This window comes from Bombyx mandarina, chromosome 17 (genome assembly GCF_030267445.1).
Source record: "Bombyx mandarina strain Sakado chromosome 17, ASM3026744v2".
NCBI classification, from domain to species: domain Eukaryota; kingdom Metazoa; phylum Arthropoda; class Insecta; order Lepidoptera; family Bombycidae; genus Bombyx; species Bombyx mandarina.
In genome coordinates, this window is record NC_143223.1 from 12,284,626 (window position 1) to 12,303,296 (window position 18,671).

At 37.9% G+C, this 18,671-nt stretch overlaps 1 protein-coding gene across 6 annotated transcripts in view; it reads left to right on the forward strand.

Annotated features, from left to right (window-relative positions):
• Positions 1 to 16,157, forward strand: part of ckn (CRK like proto-oncogene, adaptor protein) — a 331,376-nt gene extending 315,219 nt beyond the window's left edge. For 4 of the 6 annotated variants that reach the window (XM_028171398.2, XM_028171392.2, XM_028171395.2 and 1 more), the window contains 9 exons: positions 7,088 to 7,285; positions 8,019 to 8,206; positions 8,746 to 8,928; positions 9,102 to 9,314; positions 9,744 to 9,851; positions 10,580 to 10,723; positions 11,786 to 11,899; positions 12,683 to 13,267; positions 13,800 to 16,157. In XM_028171398.2, coding sequence (XP_028027199.2) covers positions 7,088 to 7,285; positions 8,019 to 8,206; positions 8,746 to 8,928; positions 9,102 to 9,314; positions 9,744 to 9,851; positions 10,580 to 10,723; positions 11,786 to 11,899; positions 12,683 to 13,267; positions 13,800 to 14,120 — 2,054 coding nt within the window. In that variant the 3' untranslated portion in view covers positions 14,121 to 16,157. The remainder of the gene's footprint in view (positions 1 to 7,087; positions 7,286 to 8,018; positions 8,207 to 8,745; positions 8,929 to 9,101; positions 9,315 to 9,743; positions 9,852 to 10,579; positions 10,724 to 11,785; positions 11,900 to 12,682; positions 13,268 to 13,799) is intronic. The other 2 variants (XM_028171393.2, XM_028171394.2) reach the window with 2 other exon arrangements.
• Positions 16,158 to 18,671: the final 2,514 nt, after the last annotated feature.

The following is an 18,671-nucleotide window of genomic DNA, read 5'->3' on the forward strand; positions in this document are numbered from 1 at the left end:
GCGTCAGCTTTCTAATAAAAAAAGAATCATCAAAATCGATTCATCCAGTCAAAAGTTATGAGGTAACAAACATAAAAAAAAAACATACAGTCGAATCGAGAACCTCCTCCTTTTCTGAAGTAGGTTAAAAAATAAAAACATAGGACCGGTTGTCATGCAGCTATAAATCGAATCTATGGCTTTATCATGCTTATTCAATAATCCATTCGGAATGATCGCAACGCAAAACCATTCCTATTGAGATGTTTGTTTATCGCTCAAGGCACAGTTTCACGGTGTGCCCGAAACCTTTCGCATCATTACCGTAACTCAAAACGTTTATAACATTAAACATTCATACGAAACCTTATTAAATTCTCCTTACATTATTATATGGACGGTCAGGAATTACGATACCGATGCAGCGGTTTAATTTCAAATGTACACAACAGGACCATATGTTTTGTATTAATGTTGGCAGTTATGTGAATTGTTGCGCGGGCTGCGGCTGGGGTTTCGTATTGTCATCGTTTTAAGCCTTCGTCAAACAGAACGCGTACTTAGCGCCGCGTACATAACGTCGCGCTCTTTTCAGCCTTCGTCAAACAGAACGCTAAACTGACGCCGCGCTTTGACGCCGAGATGTGTTGTACTACTATGGTAACATAACAACCAAACAGAGCGCCAGCGCTATGAACGCTATGAGCGCTGGCGCCCTGTTTGACGGTATGATACCGTAGTAGTACAACACATCTCGGCGTCATAGCGTAGCGCTCTGACGCGCGCTAATTACGCGTTCTGTTTGACGAAGTTGACTTTGACTTTAAGTAGACTCAAGCTAATAAAGTTTTCGTTTAGTTCGAACGTTTTAAACGTCAAAAACTTTTACTGGTGGTAGGACAACTTGTCAGTCCGCACGGGTAGGTGCCACCACCTCGCCCATTTCTGCCGTGAAGCAGTAATGCGTTTCGGTTTTTGAAGGGTGGGGCAGCCGTTATATCTCAAGATGGGTGGCGCATTTACGTTGTAGATGTCTATGGGCTCCAGTAACCACTTAACACCAGGTGGACTGTGAGCTCGTCCACCCATATTAGCAATAAAGAAAAACCTTATAATTTTAAAATATTTTTAGAAATATATTTTTATCCTCCATCTTATATAGTTACCAGAGTCCATAGACATCCTAACACGAAAGCCATTAAGCCATGATATTAAAATTGAATATTGTTGTAAAATGATATAGATTAAGTTTGTTATTGAGCTTATGTATTTACTTAAAAAAAATCCTACCCCCTCATTGGTAGCTTGAAGGCCTATTTCTACTACGTGCGTTCTGATAGATCAGCTCATGGGGATCAAACTGAGAGAACTTGCTAACACCAGCCCTAACAAGAGCAGTGCTTCGTTGACAAGATCCGATGAGAAACTCACTTGGTTGTGACTATGGGGAATTTGTCATATATGTAGGTTTGTTTTTATTTATTCGGAAATGGCTGGACAGGAAATTTCAGGAAATCTTCATATTAGCATAATGAATGATTTTGTGAAGATTTGCAAAGAATTTGTTTGTTTTCGATTGATTCTCTATATATTTGGTCGTTGGCAATTATAGTCTATTGAATAAAAAGTATTTTAAAATCTGATAGAATACAAGATGCTGTTAAGTAGAAGTTCTTTTAAATATCTGTAATTCCAATCGAATGGCTGGCTAGCTTCAGAAATAGTCACGATCAGGATTCCCAATATTTAGGTTTTTTTTTCCTACCTAAGCTGAGAGCCTTGAGAGGCTATTACAGCGTAACCCTAACGTTTGTAGGTGAGCTCACGGGGCTCAAACCTGATGACGTTGCTAACACGAACCCTAGCAAGAGCCGTGCTTCGCAGAATCTACCACCGGATCGGAAACGCGACCCACTGAGAAGATCCGGCGAGAAACTCAGTGGGCTGTGTCCGGGAGTTAATTTACTCGTCGAGCCCTTCGTCGCAAGCGACGGGTTCGACGAGAACGGTGACCGGTGCTTGAAGTACCTAGAAGCACCGTTAGTGGATCGGAAGGATCCGAGATGACGTGTTTTGGGCGACGTCGACTGCTTTCCATTCTGTCCGCAGGATCGGGAATGTAGTTACCGGCGGCCACGATGAGAGGGTTCTCGTGTCGTGCCGCTTTATCGAAGTGGCGCATCGACGCCGACTGAAGATACTTACTGATGGACTCTAAGTCCAGGTCGTCATGGAGGTCGACGTTCCTGACGAACCACGGGGCTCTGACGGCTATCCTGCAAAAACGGGATTGAATAATTTGAAAGGATTTTAAGTGAGTGCGGGCCGCGTGAGCGAACACTACACTTGCATAGGTCATGACGGGGCGTATGCAAGTTTTGTAGAGTGTCACCTTATTTCTAAGGGATATCGCCTGCATAACATCGGGTAGAGAAATATTTAGGGCTTAAGTGGTAAACAAGGATATTGACATCGGCGCCGCATAATTGGCGCAAAAATGGCGCGCAACGCACCGTTTAAAATGTCAATAGATATGAACCACGCTACAACGATTATACGCTGGATATTTACAGCAATAATTCTTATTTCAATATTATTAGAGTCTAAAATTTAACGTTGTCATAATAGTTTAGGAATGATAATTTTGTAATAGGCCCGACGCAGTAACGATCGTTTTGATCGTCGATGATAATTTCTATAGACTAGTGGGCTTGTTAATGTCGCGCCAACCGATTTTTGTAATTATTAATTAAAATTAAAGGCCAATATCAAACCAGTAAATGTAATACAGAAAATGAATTTAAATCTTAAAGTGTCAGTGATTATCGTTCAATTTTGATTATTAAAGGAACACTACTTTGATTAAAAACACTGCCTTAAAAATTAATAACGTGTGATGCGGGATTACTGAGTTGTCTTGTCTTATTCTTTCACGGTATGTTTTACGCACGATCGAAAGAGACAAGAAACAGGTCTAGTTTTGTTTCAGTGGGATGTGTCATTTATGTTGGGGTCGTTATAAATTATTTTTTTATTGCTTAGATTGATGAACGAGCTCACGGTCCACCTGGTGTTAAGTGGTTACCAGAGCTCATAGACATCTGCAACGTATATGCCGCCACCTGCCTTGAGATATATCTCAGTATAGTTACAACGGCTGCCCCACCCTTTAATAAATATTGCTATAAATGCACTTTTTTATTGCCCTTGTAGGCACACAAGCATACGGCCTACATGTTGGTAAGTGGTTACCGTCGCTCATGGACATCAGCAATGCAAGGGACACGCCAAGTCGTTGCCTACCATAGCATATGTTGAAGACAGATTTATTCTTCAATGTTAAAATAAGAAACCTAAACATTTATAAATAATGTTTAAATGTCAGATGATTATTTCTTTTGAACATTTTTTTCGGATTTCTGTGTATTATTAAAGAAGTGAAAATATACTTTTCTGATCTAGTTTAGTAATAAAATCGTGTCTGAATAAGGGTCTTCGTAAATATAAGAAGGCTCATTAAAAAATATTTAATATAAATACCACAGACCTACGATAAACCGATGAAGTAAACTTGCTTTATTAAGAAGTACTGACAATAAAGTAATTCATAAGAAGCTATGGGTGGTAAATCCAGTAAGCGGGGTCAGATTAAAAGCTCGAGTGCCGTTAGAGCTTCACAAGAGCTTTGAGAGCTAACAAGCTTGGTCGTTTGATAGTCTGTGCCTAATAAGGATCAACGTCAACTGATTGTGAACGATAAAATTAAAGCTAAATAAATATTTTATTGTGGATTTAAAATATTTTACGGCTCATTCTCGTCTTTATTGTGCTCATAATAACGACTTTCAATTTATTATGTAAAGTAACATGTGAACAATAGCTCAGAGACCAGCTAATAGCAAATGATCAAGAGTACGCGGTTTTGTCAAAATATTGATTTCCTTTTTTGTTTTTTTTATTTTGGTCATGTTCTACCCAAGGTCTTTACTGAATTCACTGAAACTGGTGAGTGAGGGAAGGGAGGATTTGCTGGTATCTACGTGATATCAGGCTATCTTTCGAAGTTATGATTTTTGTTTTATGTTGTTGAATATTTATGTTGAATAAAAAAAAAAGTTTTATTTGATTTGATTTGATTTCGCGGCAGTAATAGGCAAGTGAAACCACAGGTACAATCTGGTCGTGTCACGGCACATTCTACCTCCAGTACTCAAGGTGCTCAAGGAAATTAGGTACGAAAAGAGGGCAGAGCACACGACAGTTGATGCTTCAAGAATCTTAGTCGGATCAATAAGATCTTCTGAATAATAAGAAATTTAAAAATAAGAATCCTTTAACCACTTCTCGAATACATTTCTGTTTTAGACTTTGCTTTGAATTTGCTTTATGCGCATAAATATATTCTTTGTTTTTCTTTTTTTATAAATGAATATCAAAAACCAAAGTCTAACTATCTACATATTTTTTGTTAACTTTCGAATGATACAATTAATCGCAAAGCGCTCAAAATAATAACGGTAGGTACGCGAGAGAGAAAAAAATAATAATGAAAAATTCGATTTCATGAAATTTAGCACGCATTCATATTGCATGGGCATTTTTAATATGAAATAAAATTTCTTTGTAATAACTTTTAATGTTCGCGTGCGTGTAATTGAAGATATTATTTTAAACGTACGAAAGTTCGCGGTGACTGAAATTTCTGTGCGAAAAAACAACATCGTACAAGCCCCAAGTAATTTGTACGACTCCATTTTTTTTTTTTTTTTTTTTTCAAGACAAATTATCTTCTTCACACGAAATATTCGGTTAATTGCTTCATTTTACAACCAACGTGTCGGCTCTCGGAGGTGTCGGCGCGTATAATTGAAACGTTTAATAAAATCGATTCGCAAAACGATTTCAGGACCACATTGTTTCGACGTGATTCAAATTCAGTTTCATCTCTAGTGGCAAGGGCCAATCCAATTATTCATTGTTTCATCATCATCAGCATGCGGCAGTCCACTGCTGGACATAGGCCTCCCCCAAAGCTCGCCACTAAACCCGATCTTCGGTTCTACGCATCCAGTTACTGCCAGCTGCCTTGCGCAGGTCGTCGCTCCATCTAGCAAGAGGGCGTCCTACACTACGTTTGCCCGTTCGCGGTCTCCACTCCAGAACACGTCTACCCCAACGGTTATCGGTTCTGCGACATATGTGACCTATGATATTCCTATGAGACCTATGATACCTATGAGACATATGATATTCATTGTTTACAAAATCGATAATATCTTCTTCTATATATATAAAAATGAATTGCTGTTCGTTAGTCTCGCTAAAACTCGAGAACGACTGGACCAATTTGGCTAATATTGGTCTTGAATTATTTGTGGAAGTCCAGAGAAGGCTTAAAAGGTAGATAAATATGAAAATTCTCGGAATTAAATAAAAATAACAATTTTGTTTTTCCTTTGATGTGTCCCCCGTCGGACGGATTCCTTTTGTTTGTTTTAAGTTTATTTTATACTAAAGTTTAGGTCTTTTATTTATCGACTGAGGCACTACGAAGTCTGCCGGGTCAACTAGTCTATAATAAATATTTAAGTAAAATTTTATAATGTACAAAGAGCGATATTACGAAATTCGCCCCGTAAATCCATTTCTTTCTGCTATCAAGGGCTCGGGTCGTAATTAATTATATGTCGATTTTTTCGCCCATTAGTTAGTGTTATCAATTCGGCACAGCAATTAGGTTAAGGCCCATCTCTAGCGGAGTGATCATGATTGATTACAGGTTTAGCTTATTATCTCCTGCCTAGTTTTATCGGCGATCAGGATGACGCGTGAACGAACGCCATTACCACGTAGCTGGCTTGTTCGCATTAAAGAGCCACATTATTATGAAAACTTCAGAAGGGTTTTCAATATAAATATTCTGGTGGATTGTTGTTAAAATTCTGTTACAACAATATTTTTTGTTTACCTTATGGTAGTTGAAGATAATTAATGGAGTTTTGTTTTCATTTACTTTGTTATTCTGTAAAGCTTAATTCATTATGAGCATTTGATTGATTATGAAAGATTACTTTTAAATCGAGTAGGTAGGAGTAGAAAAGAGAATTTAGTTGTGGAGATGCAGTGATATGTTAATACAAGTACTAAATTTTTTCATTAAACTGTTTTAAATAGGGCTTAAATAGAAATTTTCCATCGTAAATGGAGATTGACCTTAGAGGTTGTTTAAAATAACCCCTTTTTTTTTTTTATAACGTCACCATTCGCGACTTTGCCGCCTTCTCCAAAGAGTGTTTGCAGAGATCATTTTCACCGTGTTTCATCAGGCTCCGGAATGAAATTCCACCCTGAGTTTCGCCAACGCTATGAATTTATCAAACTGTAAGCTGTTTAACAAAAAAAAATATTACAATTATTTTCCAAGTTTTTAGGGATTATCGAACAAATAAATGTAGACACGAACCAACGAAATGATGCTAAATTTTTTAATTAGTAATTTGCGTACTAGATACTTGATTTACAAATAAACCATATAGTGGTTACTTTAAATATCTTAATTAACTACAGTTTTTGGAGTCGCTCGGTGAAGCAAGAGCTAAGTGTCTTGGGCATGACGTAGAAGGAGCCAGAAGACCGATGTAAATGGAAGGGTTTGATTCGAGCCCTGCACCCCAGCAGAGGGTAATAGGAAATAACGATAATGAATAATAATAATAATATAACACTTTATTTAACACCATATGTACAGAGTAAGCATATAAAACAAGTAATAGTCGATCTCTTGCAGGCAACCTTGCAGGGAGAGGAATAAGCGAACTGGACGGTGCTATATCTTAAGAAACTTACATAAAAATTATACATAAATTACATTAAAAATATATACTTATATACACATAATAAATACAATATAAGATAGACTTACATACGATTAAATACAAATAAATACTAAAAATATGCAAGTAAATACAAAATAAGTAGCAACTTGTACAGTTATATCGTAGGAGCCATATTATTGTGCAAGGCAGTGCAAGGCGATTTTAATCTGAACTTGAAAATTGATGAATGATGAACTACAGTTTTTTAATAGTAGTTGCTGTTTATATTCCAGTGGGCGGCATGTCTCGCGGTGGCAGCGGGGCAGGCAAGACGGCCACAGCCAAGCGGGTCCCTCCACCGGCGGTGCCAGGAGATGCGTTCGGGACCCCACAGCACAGACACTCCGGCTCCAGTTTCGGCTCGCAAGGATACGCGTCCTGTGAAGACCAACCATACCCGCAACCACCAGACACGCCATCCCATACCAGAGGTGAGAATTACGTTTTGGTAACCACACCGAACCTATGATGAAAGTGAAGTTTTTCATACAGATCGATTGTAGCGACAATAGACATACCGCACTTGAAGTTGTTATTCATATTTCTGGACTTCAGATTTCAGTGAAATTAAAAGATGCGTAAATTTTCGTTGCCACTTAGAACTGAGCTGTGTGTGACGCTAAAAACGCGAGCGATTGCTTTTTTTATTTTTTTTATTGGTTAGATGAGGACGAGCTCACAGTCCACCTGATGTTAAGTGGTCACTGGAGCCCATAGACATTTACAACGTAAATGCGCCACTCACCTTGAGATATAAGTTCTAAGGTCACACACAGTATAGTTACAACGGCTGCCCCACCCTTCAAACCGAAACGCATTACTGCTTCACGGCAGAAATAGGCGAGGTCGTGGCACCTACCTGTGTGGACTGACAAGAGGTCCTACCACCAGTAATTACGCAAATTATAATTTTGCGGGTTTGCTTTTTATATCTCGATGTTATTCCTTCACCGTGGAAGTCAATCGTGAACATTTGTTAAGTGCGTATTTCATTTAGAAAAATTGGTACCCGCCTACGGCATTCGAACATTGCATCGTCTTATCCTTATCCTTCTCCGTCTTATCCTTTAGGCCACGACGACTTCTTTCTTAAATTATTAAACGTTTACGAACCATATTTTTTCAATAAAATTCGTGGATTATAATGTATTAATTTAATTACAGATGACCATTCCGACTACGGAAGCACGGTGTCCGGAGTCAGCGGTGCTAGTGGCAGCCTCGGTAAGAGTCCGGCTGGTGGAGGAACTTTCACGTTTCCCCCGCCCGCCCAACCGCTGACACACAAAGCCGCCGTATACTACCATCATCAGCTGGCCCTAAGCGATGATCAGGGAATCGATATGACGCAGGTCAGTAATATTAATAATAACATTATAGTTGTTCTGTTGACAATGACTATTATGATACTTCTTCATTCACAGATTTCGCCAGACAAATAATATTATAGACAAGCAATATTCTCAATTTGACCACAGACTTAAAATAATAACAAAAGTTTGACAATAAACAAAGAGTTTAAACATATATATGGGTTGTGTCAAATACGTGGTAGTGTGTGTAATGTTCTTTTATTGGTTTAATGTATTTTTATGCACAATAAAAAAATCATTTTACACTCCTTCTCTTTATTCTCCATAAGTGTGGAAAAGTTCATACTCCTCCGTCCGCGCAACTTTCGTAAAAACGGGTACAAAGTTTTCGCTTTTACTTATTTCGCTCTTTTTTTATTTCCCTTGTAGGCAAACGAGTATACGGCCCAACTGATCGTGAGTGGTTACCGTCGCCCATGGACTTCAGCAATGCCAGGGGCAAAGCCAAGTCGCTGCCTACCGCTATTTATAGTGACTTCGAACTCAAAATAATTTTAAATACATTCGACTGTCTTTAGCAGAGTCCCGGCCGGGACAGCCCCGGGTCGTCATCAGGATCGGCAGGCTCAGGATCTCGACACTCCTCAGCTTCCCTGGACAGCGGCAGGGCGTCAGGTCGGATGCCGCACCACCACCACGCCACCTGTCACTGTGGCAACTTGGCCGAGAGAGTCCGAGCTATGATAGCTCAAGGTCTACCTGTGAGTTAACGTTTCTTTTACTAATCCCTACTCCCGTACTTAATATAAAAAATGTGAAAGTGTGTTTGTTTATTTTTTCCTTCTTTTCGTAATGGTTTGAAAAACTACAAGTTTCCCTATCTCTGGTAAAAGTTATTTAAAGGCAATTCTAAACAAGCGTAACTTAATTCCAGGATTCAGACATTATCCACTCGTGCTTAGCTGACCTCCAAATGGAGGAGTACGCGCGGCTCTTCATAGAGGCCGGCTACGATCTGCCGACTATAACTAGGATGACTCCCGAGGACCTCACGGCTGTCGGCATCAAGAAGCCCAACCACCGCAAGAGGTTAAAGGCAGAGCTCGCCAATCTCAACGTACCGGATAACTTGCCAGACTGCATACCGGTATGCCTGTGAACGTTACATTAAATATTATTATTCCTGCAAATTCTGCTATGTCCAAAATCCGCGGGACGGCGGGGTGGATGTAATGTGCTCTACGTATACCCTGTCCCGCCGTCTCAATAGCCCCGATTGGGCTCCGGCCCGGTCCGAGGAAGGGCGCCGGTTTTGAGCGGCAGGAGTTTTTAGTGAGGTTCAACTCCCACATACCCCACCTGCCGCGCGGGTGGGGATCCGGCGATTTACTATTGTGGGAAAAAAAAATCCAAAATCCACGTTTGGTTTCACCTTCAACTTTATTTCCGTTTCAAGTGCTGTTTTTTTCCCTACTTATTCGCTGGCAGCCTATGAGGCCATCCCCACTACGCCCAGACGGGAGGTGAGCTCTTATTCTGTCTTTGCTTATGATTTTTAAATCCTTTTGTATTCCAGGGTTCCTTAGAAGAATGGTTGCGGCTTCTACGTCTGGAAGAGTACGGGCCAGCCCTAGTGGCGCAGGGCTATCGCACCGTGCACGACGTCACTCAACTCGCTTGGGAGGTACGTTGCAGCAAAACGTGTATTGAATATTTGAATAATGAAAGTATTAACAAAATTGTTTCAATTATAAGAAAGTAAAATTTTATCAAGAAATAAAACCGACATAAACGTAGTCGAAGTCAATTTGTTTTTGTTCTTCGCAATAATGTCACTCTTGACGGAGTGGTCATGATCGTCATGTATTGTTGGTAGGGGTAGACATGACGCGTCTCGCGATGTCCCGCCATCCCTCACTGCTCGAGGCCATCCTACTGCACTGATTTAGAGAACCTCCCACTGTAGTTTTGATTTACTTGGTCCACCGCATTGGTACATCCTCCACACGTCGTTCTCTTGGGTCGTGACTTCCCCGCAGCATCAGTATCCGATTATGCTCTATCTGCTGCGATCCTTGGCTTCGTGAAGGGCATCGTGGAACTTGATGCCATCTCGTGAGACTGCGTCCTCTGGGACGTTTGTCCTCTATCTTGCCCCCACCATCAGCTGCTCAAAATTGTGACCCTCCTTGGCATTGGCACCGAAGTCAATAAATATGCATTATTCAGGACAACTCAAAAACTACTGGTCAGATATTAAAACTTAGAACCAAAGAGAAGCATCGACTATGAAATAAAAAATTGAATCACCAAACTCGGTTCACCTATAAAAAAATACATACGAATTGAGAACTTAGTCCTTTTTTGGTGTAAAAATGGTGAAGATCTAATTAACACAACTTATTTTATTAGGATCTAGAGGACATGGGAATAGTGCGCCTTGGTCACCAGAAGAAAATACTGCTTGCCATTAAAAGAGTAAAAGACATTAGAGCAGGGAAGAGGAGCATCAGCAACCAAGGATCCTTGGACTTTACAAGGATACAGCCGGGCCAGGTCGGTGCAGAACGTGAACTAATTAATGAAACTGGCGTTTGTAGTGATGTTTTAGAAATTAGAATCTCTAGATTAAGAGTTAAATTTTAAAATAAACGAAAAATAAATATTCATTTTAGATATTTAGAAGTCATCTCTCTGAAATTAGTTTCAAAGCATCACTTCAAATCACTTTTTTGTTTAAATCATGATTATTTTTGACGTAAAACATCTTGTCATCTCATCGGCCATCTTGAAAATTTGCCGCCAAATAATGCTATAAATTAAAACAGATATTTATATTTTACTAACGTAATAATGATTAACGGTGCCACTAATTTAATATTGACAGTTTATTCATGTACTTCTTTCGACAATAACTGAGGCAACTTAAAGTGATATTACAAGAAGCTACAAGCCTCCGTGATATTAAAAGGCAAATTTAACATAGATACTTATAAGAAAAAATATTTAGACCTGCCAGTACAACAAATCAATAGTTTCCCTTTTCACGATCACTAGAATCCCCTGCGTACCAGAACTTCGCTTCAAACTCTAGGTCCACCTCCATCCATCGCCATTTACATTCGCTGGTCGGATTAAACAAGTCTATGCATGTTTGGAAATATTGTCTCTGGTCTATGACGTAATTGACCAATTTCTTAATTTTTTAATCTAAGTTGAAGAGGGTGTCGAAACTATTAGTCAAATATTTATTCTCTTTTTATTCTCTTTGAAATGTAACAATATATTCAGAACTAAGTTGTTACTACTGCATTCCTGTATTATTTGATTAAAACCAACTTATTTGTTATTAATTTCTCCCACTTAACTATTAAGTCCTTAATATGTGCTTAAAATTAGTTATGCACAAAAGGAATGTTTTTTTTTTCGAAAAGAAACTGAATAGTCTATTGTTTGTTAGTTACATAAAAAATGTTAGAGTTGCCATCCGACCAGCAACATCATCTGCATTCACCACACCACAAGCTCGATGCGGCATGTGAATGTTTCATTTTTTATTTTTTTCTGTTTTTTTTTTCTTTCAAACACATTGCGCACTGTGGACGTTATCGGCTAAAGGATTTATATCCGAGGGAGCGTTACCAGTGGGAGAGGAGTTATCATAAACCTCCTGATCTAAACTTTGACGCCCTAGCGACGCCATTATGTGCCACTGATCTGGTCCCTATACAGGTATGGAATCCTCCTACGGCACAATATTGTCTGCGATCACCGAAGCACAACGCTTTTACGTGCACGCGAATGTGTGAATGTTGTCTATGTTCGTTTTTTTTTTAAAGCACACGGTGTGTTGTTTGTTCTGTTTTTTAATATCTACTTAATGTCATCGTTATGCCTGACTATGTAGCACTTAGCCTATGCACGGTAGTTCATTAATAAAAGTAATTTATTTACGGAGCATGGTTTTCAATATGACAAGTATTTTATATTAATGATATTAACATACATAGTTTTATTAACAGTGATAATATAATTCACCTATCAACCGCAGCCTAGCATGGATTTCAGATTCCTATTTATTTATAGGAAAAATTTGGCAAAAATCAATAATGTCTACTTAAATAGATAGTCGATAGAATATTCTGAACAATATATTTTCGCATACAGTGTTACCATTTATGTTAGTTATAATTAAGATATAATTTATTTTTTTCTCAATTTACAATACGTGTGCATGAAGTACATGTACATGTACCATACTTGTAATAGTTATTCAAAATAATGTAATATTACCTTTTGGTTTTTTTTAAGCACCTAATTATCAAACGTATTGTAGGTTATTTCTTCGATTTAAAGTAAATGATGGAATTTATACGAACCTGAGCTCTTTACAATTATTATTAAAGACCTCTTCTTGAATATTAATGTAACCGGTCGGTAATTTTTCACCATCGTTTGCTTTACATTGCTCTTTGTGTTTTGGAAACAAATGAGAGCGGGTTGTATTCTCCACAGATTCGTCATCCCCGCGGCAAATCTCTTGAAAGTCTAGAAGACCCGTCTGAAAGGTCATCGCATACGACATTCTCACCGGAAGCCGGGTTCTATTACGGCGGCGGGCAGTGGAGGCGTTCGTACGATGACGGCGACATCACGCCTACAAACGACAGCTCGTATGAGGGGGGAGGAACATTGCCCCGTCCGCGAGGGCTCGTGCGGCCTCGTCCTGTAGCCAAAATCCAAGCCACACCCGCGTACAGAGACAAGTCGCCGGATTACATGTACGATGAATTGGCGTACTCGGCGAGGCTGCAACGCGTCGCGTACGGTGCGAGTCCGCACGTCGCCAGAAAGCCGCCCCCGGATCCGCCTAAAAGGCAGAGCTCCCAATACGCCCCGTTTTCCCGGTTCGGACAGACCACAGTGGAAATACACCCCGAGAAGAGTTTGCCTCTCAGTTTGCCAGCGTATCCTAGCTCGGATTCGTTGAGCGTGTCTCTGGACAGTACCGGGTTGCTTCCCCCTCCACCAGCGCCGTCGTCGCCGCCGCGAAGATACGAAGATGATAAACTTAGAACTGGCTCTGATGCTAGTTTCAAGGTAGCTAAAATTTGTAATTTTTTGTTACGATATGGAAAAACTGTTATGTTTTTTTTAAAAGTAAATAAAATATCTTCTATCGAGCATTCTTGGCGGGCGAATGCTGTTGTTTAGTGTCTATATATTTTTCGAAAAGTAACCTTTCCCAATGTCACTTCATTCTTACTGGTGGTAGGACCTCTTGTGAGTCCGCACGGGTAGGTACCACCACCCTGCCTATTTCTGCCGTGAAACAGTAATGCGTTTCGGTTTGAAGGGTGGGGCAGCCGTTGTAACAACTATACTGAGACCTTAGAACTGTTATCTCAAGATGGGTGGCGCATTTACGTGGTAGATGTCTATGGACTCCAGTAACCACTTAACACTAGGAGGGCTGTGAGCTCATCCACACATTTAAGCAAAAACAAAACACAGCTTCATATAAATTTCTACTATAATTATTTAGTTAACTAAATTCTTTCCCAATTTGGCAACACCAAACTTTAATTGGCAAAAGTCCAATTGTTTCAACTTTTTTTTTTATTCGTTCTAGTCGAATTCGAGCACAGAGTCGGACAGCATTCCATTCGCAAACGAAAACGCGGGAACGATAAAACAGAATCGTGGCCAAATCGCGAGCCGCCCGCACACAGTCGACTACGGACGGTCCGGCATGGGGCACGCCGGCCTGCCGCCCCGGGGCAACGACATAAAGCCGACAACGCCTCACTCGCTGCCCGAACATAAAGACGAAGGGAAAAGCACTGAGCCCGTGGACGTTCTCAATGACATCGGCAACATGCTCGCCAACCTGACGGACGAACTCGACGCCATGTTGGAAGAAGAGAAACGTCAAGGCCTGACCGACTCCTAAAATTAAATAAGTATCTCTCCAAACTCTCGAATAAAATAGAATAACTTCAAATTCCAAAGATTTGATACTTGATTATAATTATTGGCAAATGACTTCCGTTGAGTATAAAATAAGAGTTAATTAAACAGATAGCTTTTGATTTCCAGAACACTTTTTATTTATTAAATCAATAAAGTTTATTTTAAGGGACGAGCAATTTGCTTGTAATCAACATTAAATATAAAACGATCAAACTCGATCGAATAATAATATATTATAGTTTTGTAGCGTTTTGTACTCTTTAAAGTACATTTTATATACGGACAACAACAATAATAAATTTGTTATCGTAGTGAAATTTAGTGAGTGGTGTGTTTTTTTTATTATTTTTTATCTTTAAATCATAATTAGTTCCTTTGTATTTTTTAATTTTCTATTGAAGTACTATGATGTAGTCGGATCCAAATGATACAGATGACGTGGCTATTTTTGTAAATATAATTTTATTACTGAACTCATGTCTTGATAAAAAATGTATAACCGAGTAGCTAGTTTTTCATGTATAATAAAATTGTAGAGTACTCGTTTATGAAGTAGAAATGGACATTAGTTAGTGTTTATACAAAATGTTTTAGATTTAGATCGTAGCATTATTAATTAACTTAGGATTTACTGTATCATAGAAATTCATGTTAAATAGATTATATTACGTCAGCCTCGTATGAAGAACCATAACAGAATAAGGACGTGATAACTTGAATCATTAAGAGTTGTTTCGCTTTGAAAATAAGAACGACAATAACGCACGGAACAAATAAAATAAAATAAGGCTTATAACCACATCGCTTTAAAATATGCCTTAAGATTGACAAAAATAGCGAATCAAGACCAAGCTGACGCAAAGAAAACATTAATATGCTGGCAACATTTGAATTTATGTACTTCCTACAATCGCTTCTCGGCCTTTTGGCTAAGATCAAAGTGTGTACTTCCTACAAATAATCACGGTAATCGTGTATGCTTTCCTACTTCGTGAATTCTCATGTCCGATAGTGATAGAAAGCGGCCATAACAGTGATAAAAATAATAATATGGTATAGTACAAAACACTAGGTTAAACAACACTGACTGTCTCATTGCCTTTTAGAGCCATTTATACTGATCAAACTTTGGATGTATTTACAAAGTTTTTTTTTTACTTTTACAACTATAGAATTGTCACTGAATAAGTCTTAATTGAATTACGCATTTTAACTTGACATTTAAAAATATTAGATCATTTATTTTTTTCGACTTGGAAAAGGACCTGTTTCCTTCTATGTTCAATTAAGTTTAATTATGTATGTTCACTGATTTCAGGATCGATTTTAGCATTGTAATTTCAAGTTTTTGTCTATTGTATAATTGATGTATTTAATCCTTGAAGTTGGTTTTTTTTAATAAGTAAAAACCAATACTCCGTACATTCTTATTGCATTCGCCTGATTAAATGAAGGTAATTTTAAAATAATGTAGCAATGTAGCTTGATCGTGTAAATACTTAGAGATCAATGTTTCTACTAACTCCTTTGATAACATATTCTAGACGTTTTGTATACATACTTAACCTTAAGCAATAATGTTACTGTCTACGTTACGTTTCTCTTTGATCACGTGGAAGAAAAAAAAAAGAAACGTCAAACCTTGTAAAAGAGTGGAGTTTTTTTTTAATAGAGTGGTTGATGGGTTTTAATGTAATTTACTAGATTTTATACTTCAAACTTTGGTAAAACAATAGGTATATTCAATTGTCTAAGTTATTTTCTTCAACGTGAACAAAGTTTCTTGTCGTCACTCATTCTAAAGGTGCTAGGCATGAAACTACTTTGAAATAATAATAATTTACATAATTTGTATCATTTGTCGAACTAGTCAAAATTATTTTCGGAGTGGCGACGAATGTGACTATTTTTAACTGAATTATTTAATGTAATTTAATGTTATTGATGCAGCTTAACGATCCTTACTTATTTTATAGTTCAGTTGTCTTTGATATAATATATTTGTAATACCCAAAAATTATTTTTATTTACCTCCTATTATCATATTCACCGGTAATAAGGTATTTACGGCTGATGCTTCCGCACATCAGTCGCGACATAACCGCTCTTGACCTACTAGAACTACACACAGGCGCCAAGACAATAAGGGCGCCGCCAACGAAATTATTTATATTACACTTACACAATAAAAAATTTGTAATGAAGTATCGATAAGTAAGTAGATACAATAAGCGCAACATATGCCTTGTAAATAACAAAACTTAAATTACATTTCTAGTACAAGTCTCACAAGATTTACGGCAAAACAATACAATTCACGGCCGTCTGGTGTAGTGGTAAGTGACATGGTCACTACACAAGGGGGTCGCGGGTTCGAATCCCGCCAAGGGAAGATATTTGTATGATAAATATAAATATCTTTTCCAGGGTTATGGATGTTATTAAATATTAAATATATGTATGTGTATAATAAAACTCTTACATTTATATCCGCTATCTGGTACTTGTAACACAAGTTCTTTACGAACTTATCACCAGTGTGCTTAGTGCGAGTTTTGTAACGTTCTCACTAGCGAGCCAGTTTGCTCAAATTTGTATGCAATTGGAACAGCGCCCCTAGCGGCAAACGTACTCGGTGTTATTTTGTGAGTGCGAGTTCATATTAACGTTGTGATCTCGTAACCGAGTAATTTTACCGAAATGAGTACTACGAATGACATTTGTGCGAGTGCGTGTTACAAATTAGTGGATTTTAACGTTTCAATCGAGTATTTCTTTAGTAGTTTTATTTTTCCAACTAGAGAGGCAAAAATATCATGCCATAGAGCCTAATCTTTTTTTATGAAAAATGATAATATGGAGTGAAATGGATTTGATTAATTTGAAGCATTAATCAATTGGCATGGAATGAAATGAAATGAGATCAGATAATATGGGATAAAATATAATCTCTGCAAAATGCTGATTATATACTGAGATTTTTTTCAGTGGACCTTTTCGAAGACTTCGAAAAGCTAGGTCCAGCGGTTTTGTTTAATTTTTTTAAATTTTCGCACTTTCACAGATACTAAACAGTTAATAAACCCACGTTACTTTGTTATTGGACAGATGGGTGGACGAGCTCCCGGCCCACCTAATCTTAAGTGGTTACCGGAGCCCATAGACATCTACAACGCAAATGCCGCCTCCCACCTTGAGATATTAGTTCTAAGGTCTCAGTATAGTTACAACGGTTGTCCCACCCTTCAAACCGAAACGCATTACTGCTTCACGGCAAAAATAGGCAGGGTGGTGATACCTACCCGTGCGGACTCACAAGACGTCCTACCACCAGTAATTACAAAAAATAATTTTGCGGGTTTGATTTTTATTACATGATGCTATTCCTTTACAGTGAAAGTCAATCGTAAACATTTGATAAGTACGTATTTCATTAGAAAAATTGATACCCGCCGGCGGGATTAGAACACCGGTGCATTGCAAGATACGAATACACCGGACGCCTTAACCTTTAGGCCAGGACGGTCTCAAAATTACACTTATACACGAAGAAATATTAAATACGCATTAACTAAGAAACATTAAATAGACAAAATAAAACAATTCACACAATTTAGCTCCTTGCGGTCCCTCCAAAATGTCTTTTCATCTTTTTTTCCTAGTTGTTCAATTGTAAATGAATAAATCAAAATCAAATCGAGTTTACGTTCTATACGGTGAAAAATGAAGAATTGTGAGTGTGAGTTGAGATATGCTACTCGCTTCGCAGGGCGTTTATTCACCGAGAGCAGCAATAATATTATTTCTCGTATATTGGTAGCACGTGATGTTTTGGCATTAGACCGTCTAAATGAAATACAACGCATTTTAACAGCATTTTAATGGGAACCAATTACTTTCAAAATTATTCGGGTAATGTCACGTGTTCAATACTATTTTGTACCTTTAGAATTAAAGTGGCTCAACCCAAAATTCTTAGTTTCTGGTAAACTTCAATATTGTAATACAATAATTGTATTTTTTTAGTTTTTCGGTTTAAACACTTTAAGGCATGCCATTTTATTTGAAAAAGACAGAAAGAGTACTTTGTCCTTTTCTAGACTAAAAGAGACTGTTTAATTTTATAAGCTGATAGAATAATATAGAAAAGAATAATAGGATACCCTCTAATCGTCACATTGGAAAAAGGTATGGCTTTATCATTTTATCATTTAAATTATTTTTTATTGCACTTATAAAACTAATTTAATTTACAATATGTAACTACATATATCTATAACTAATCCGTACTTGTCAAATTCCTCATAAATTGTCAATATTCTTAATAAAATTCCTATTAATAATATACAAGTGCAAATGTTGAGCTGCTTGCCAGAAATGATATAATATTGTTTTGTTTTTTTGTTGTTTCCTTGTAGGCTGCCTGTAATAATCTAAATCTGTGTGAAAGGCAATAAATGATTTTATTATTATCTACTAATGGTAGTCCAGTGGTCGAAATTTGACCATAATTTATTTAAATTTTAAGTTT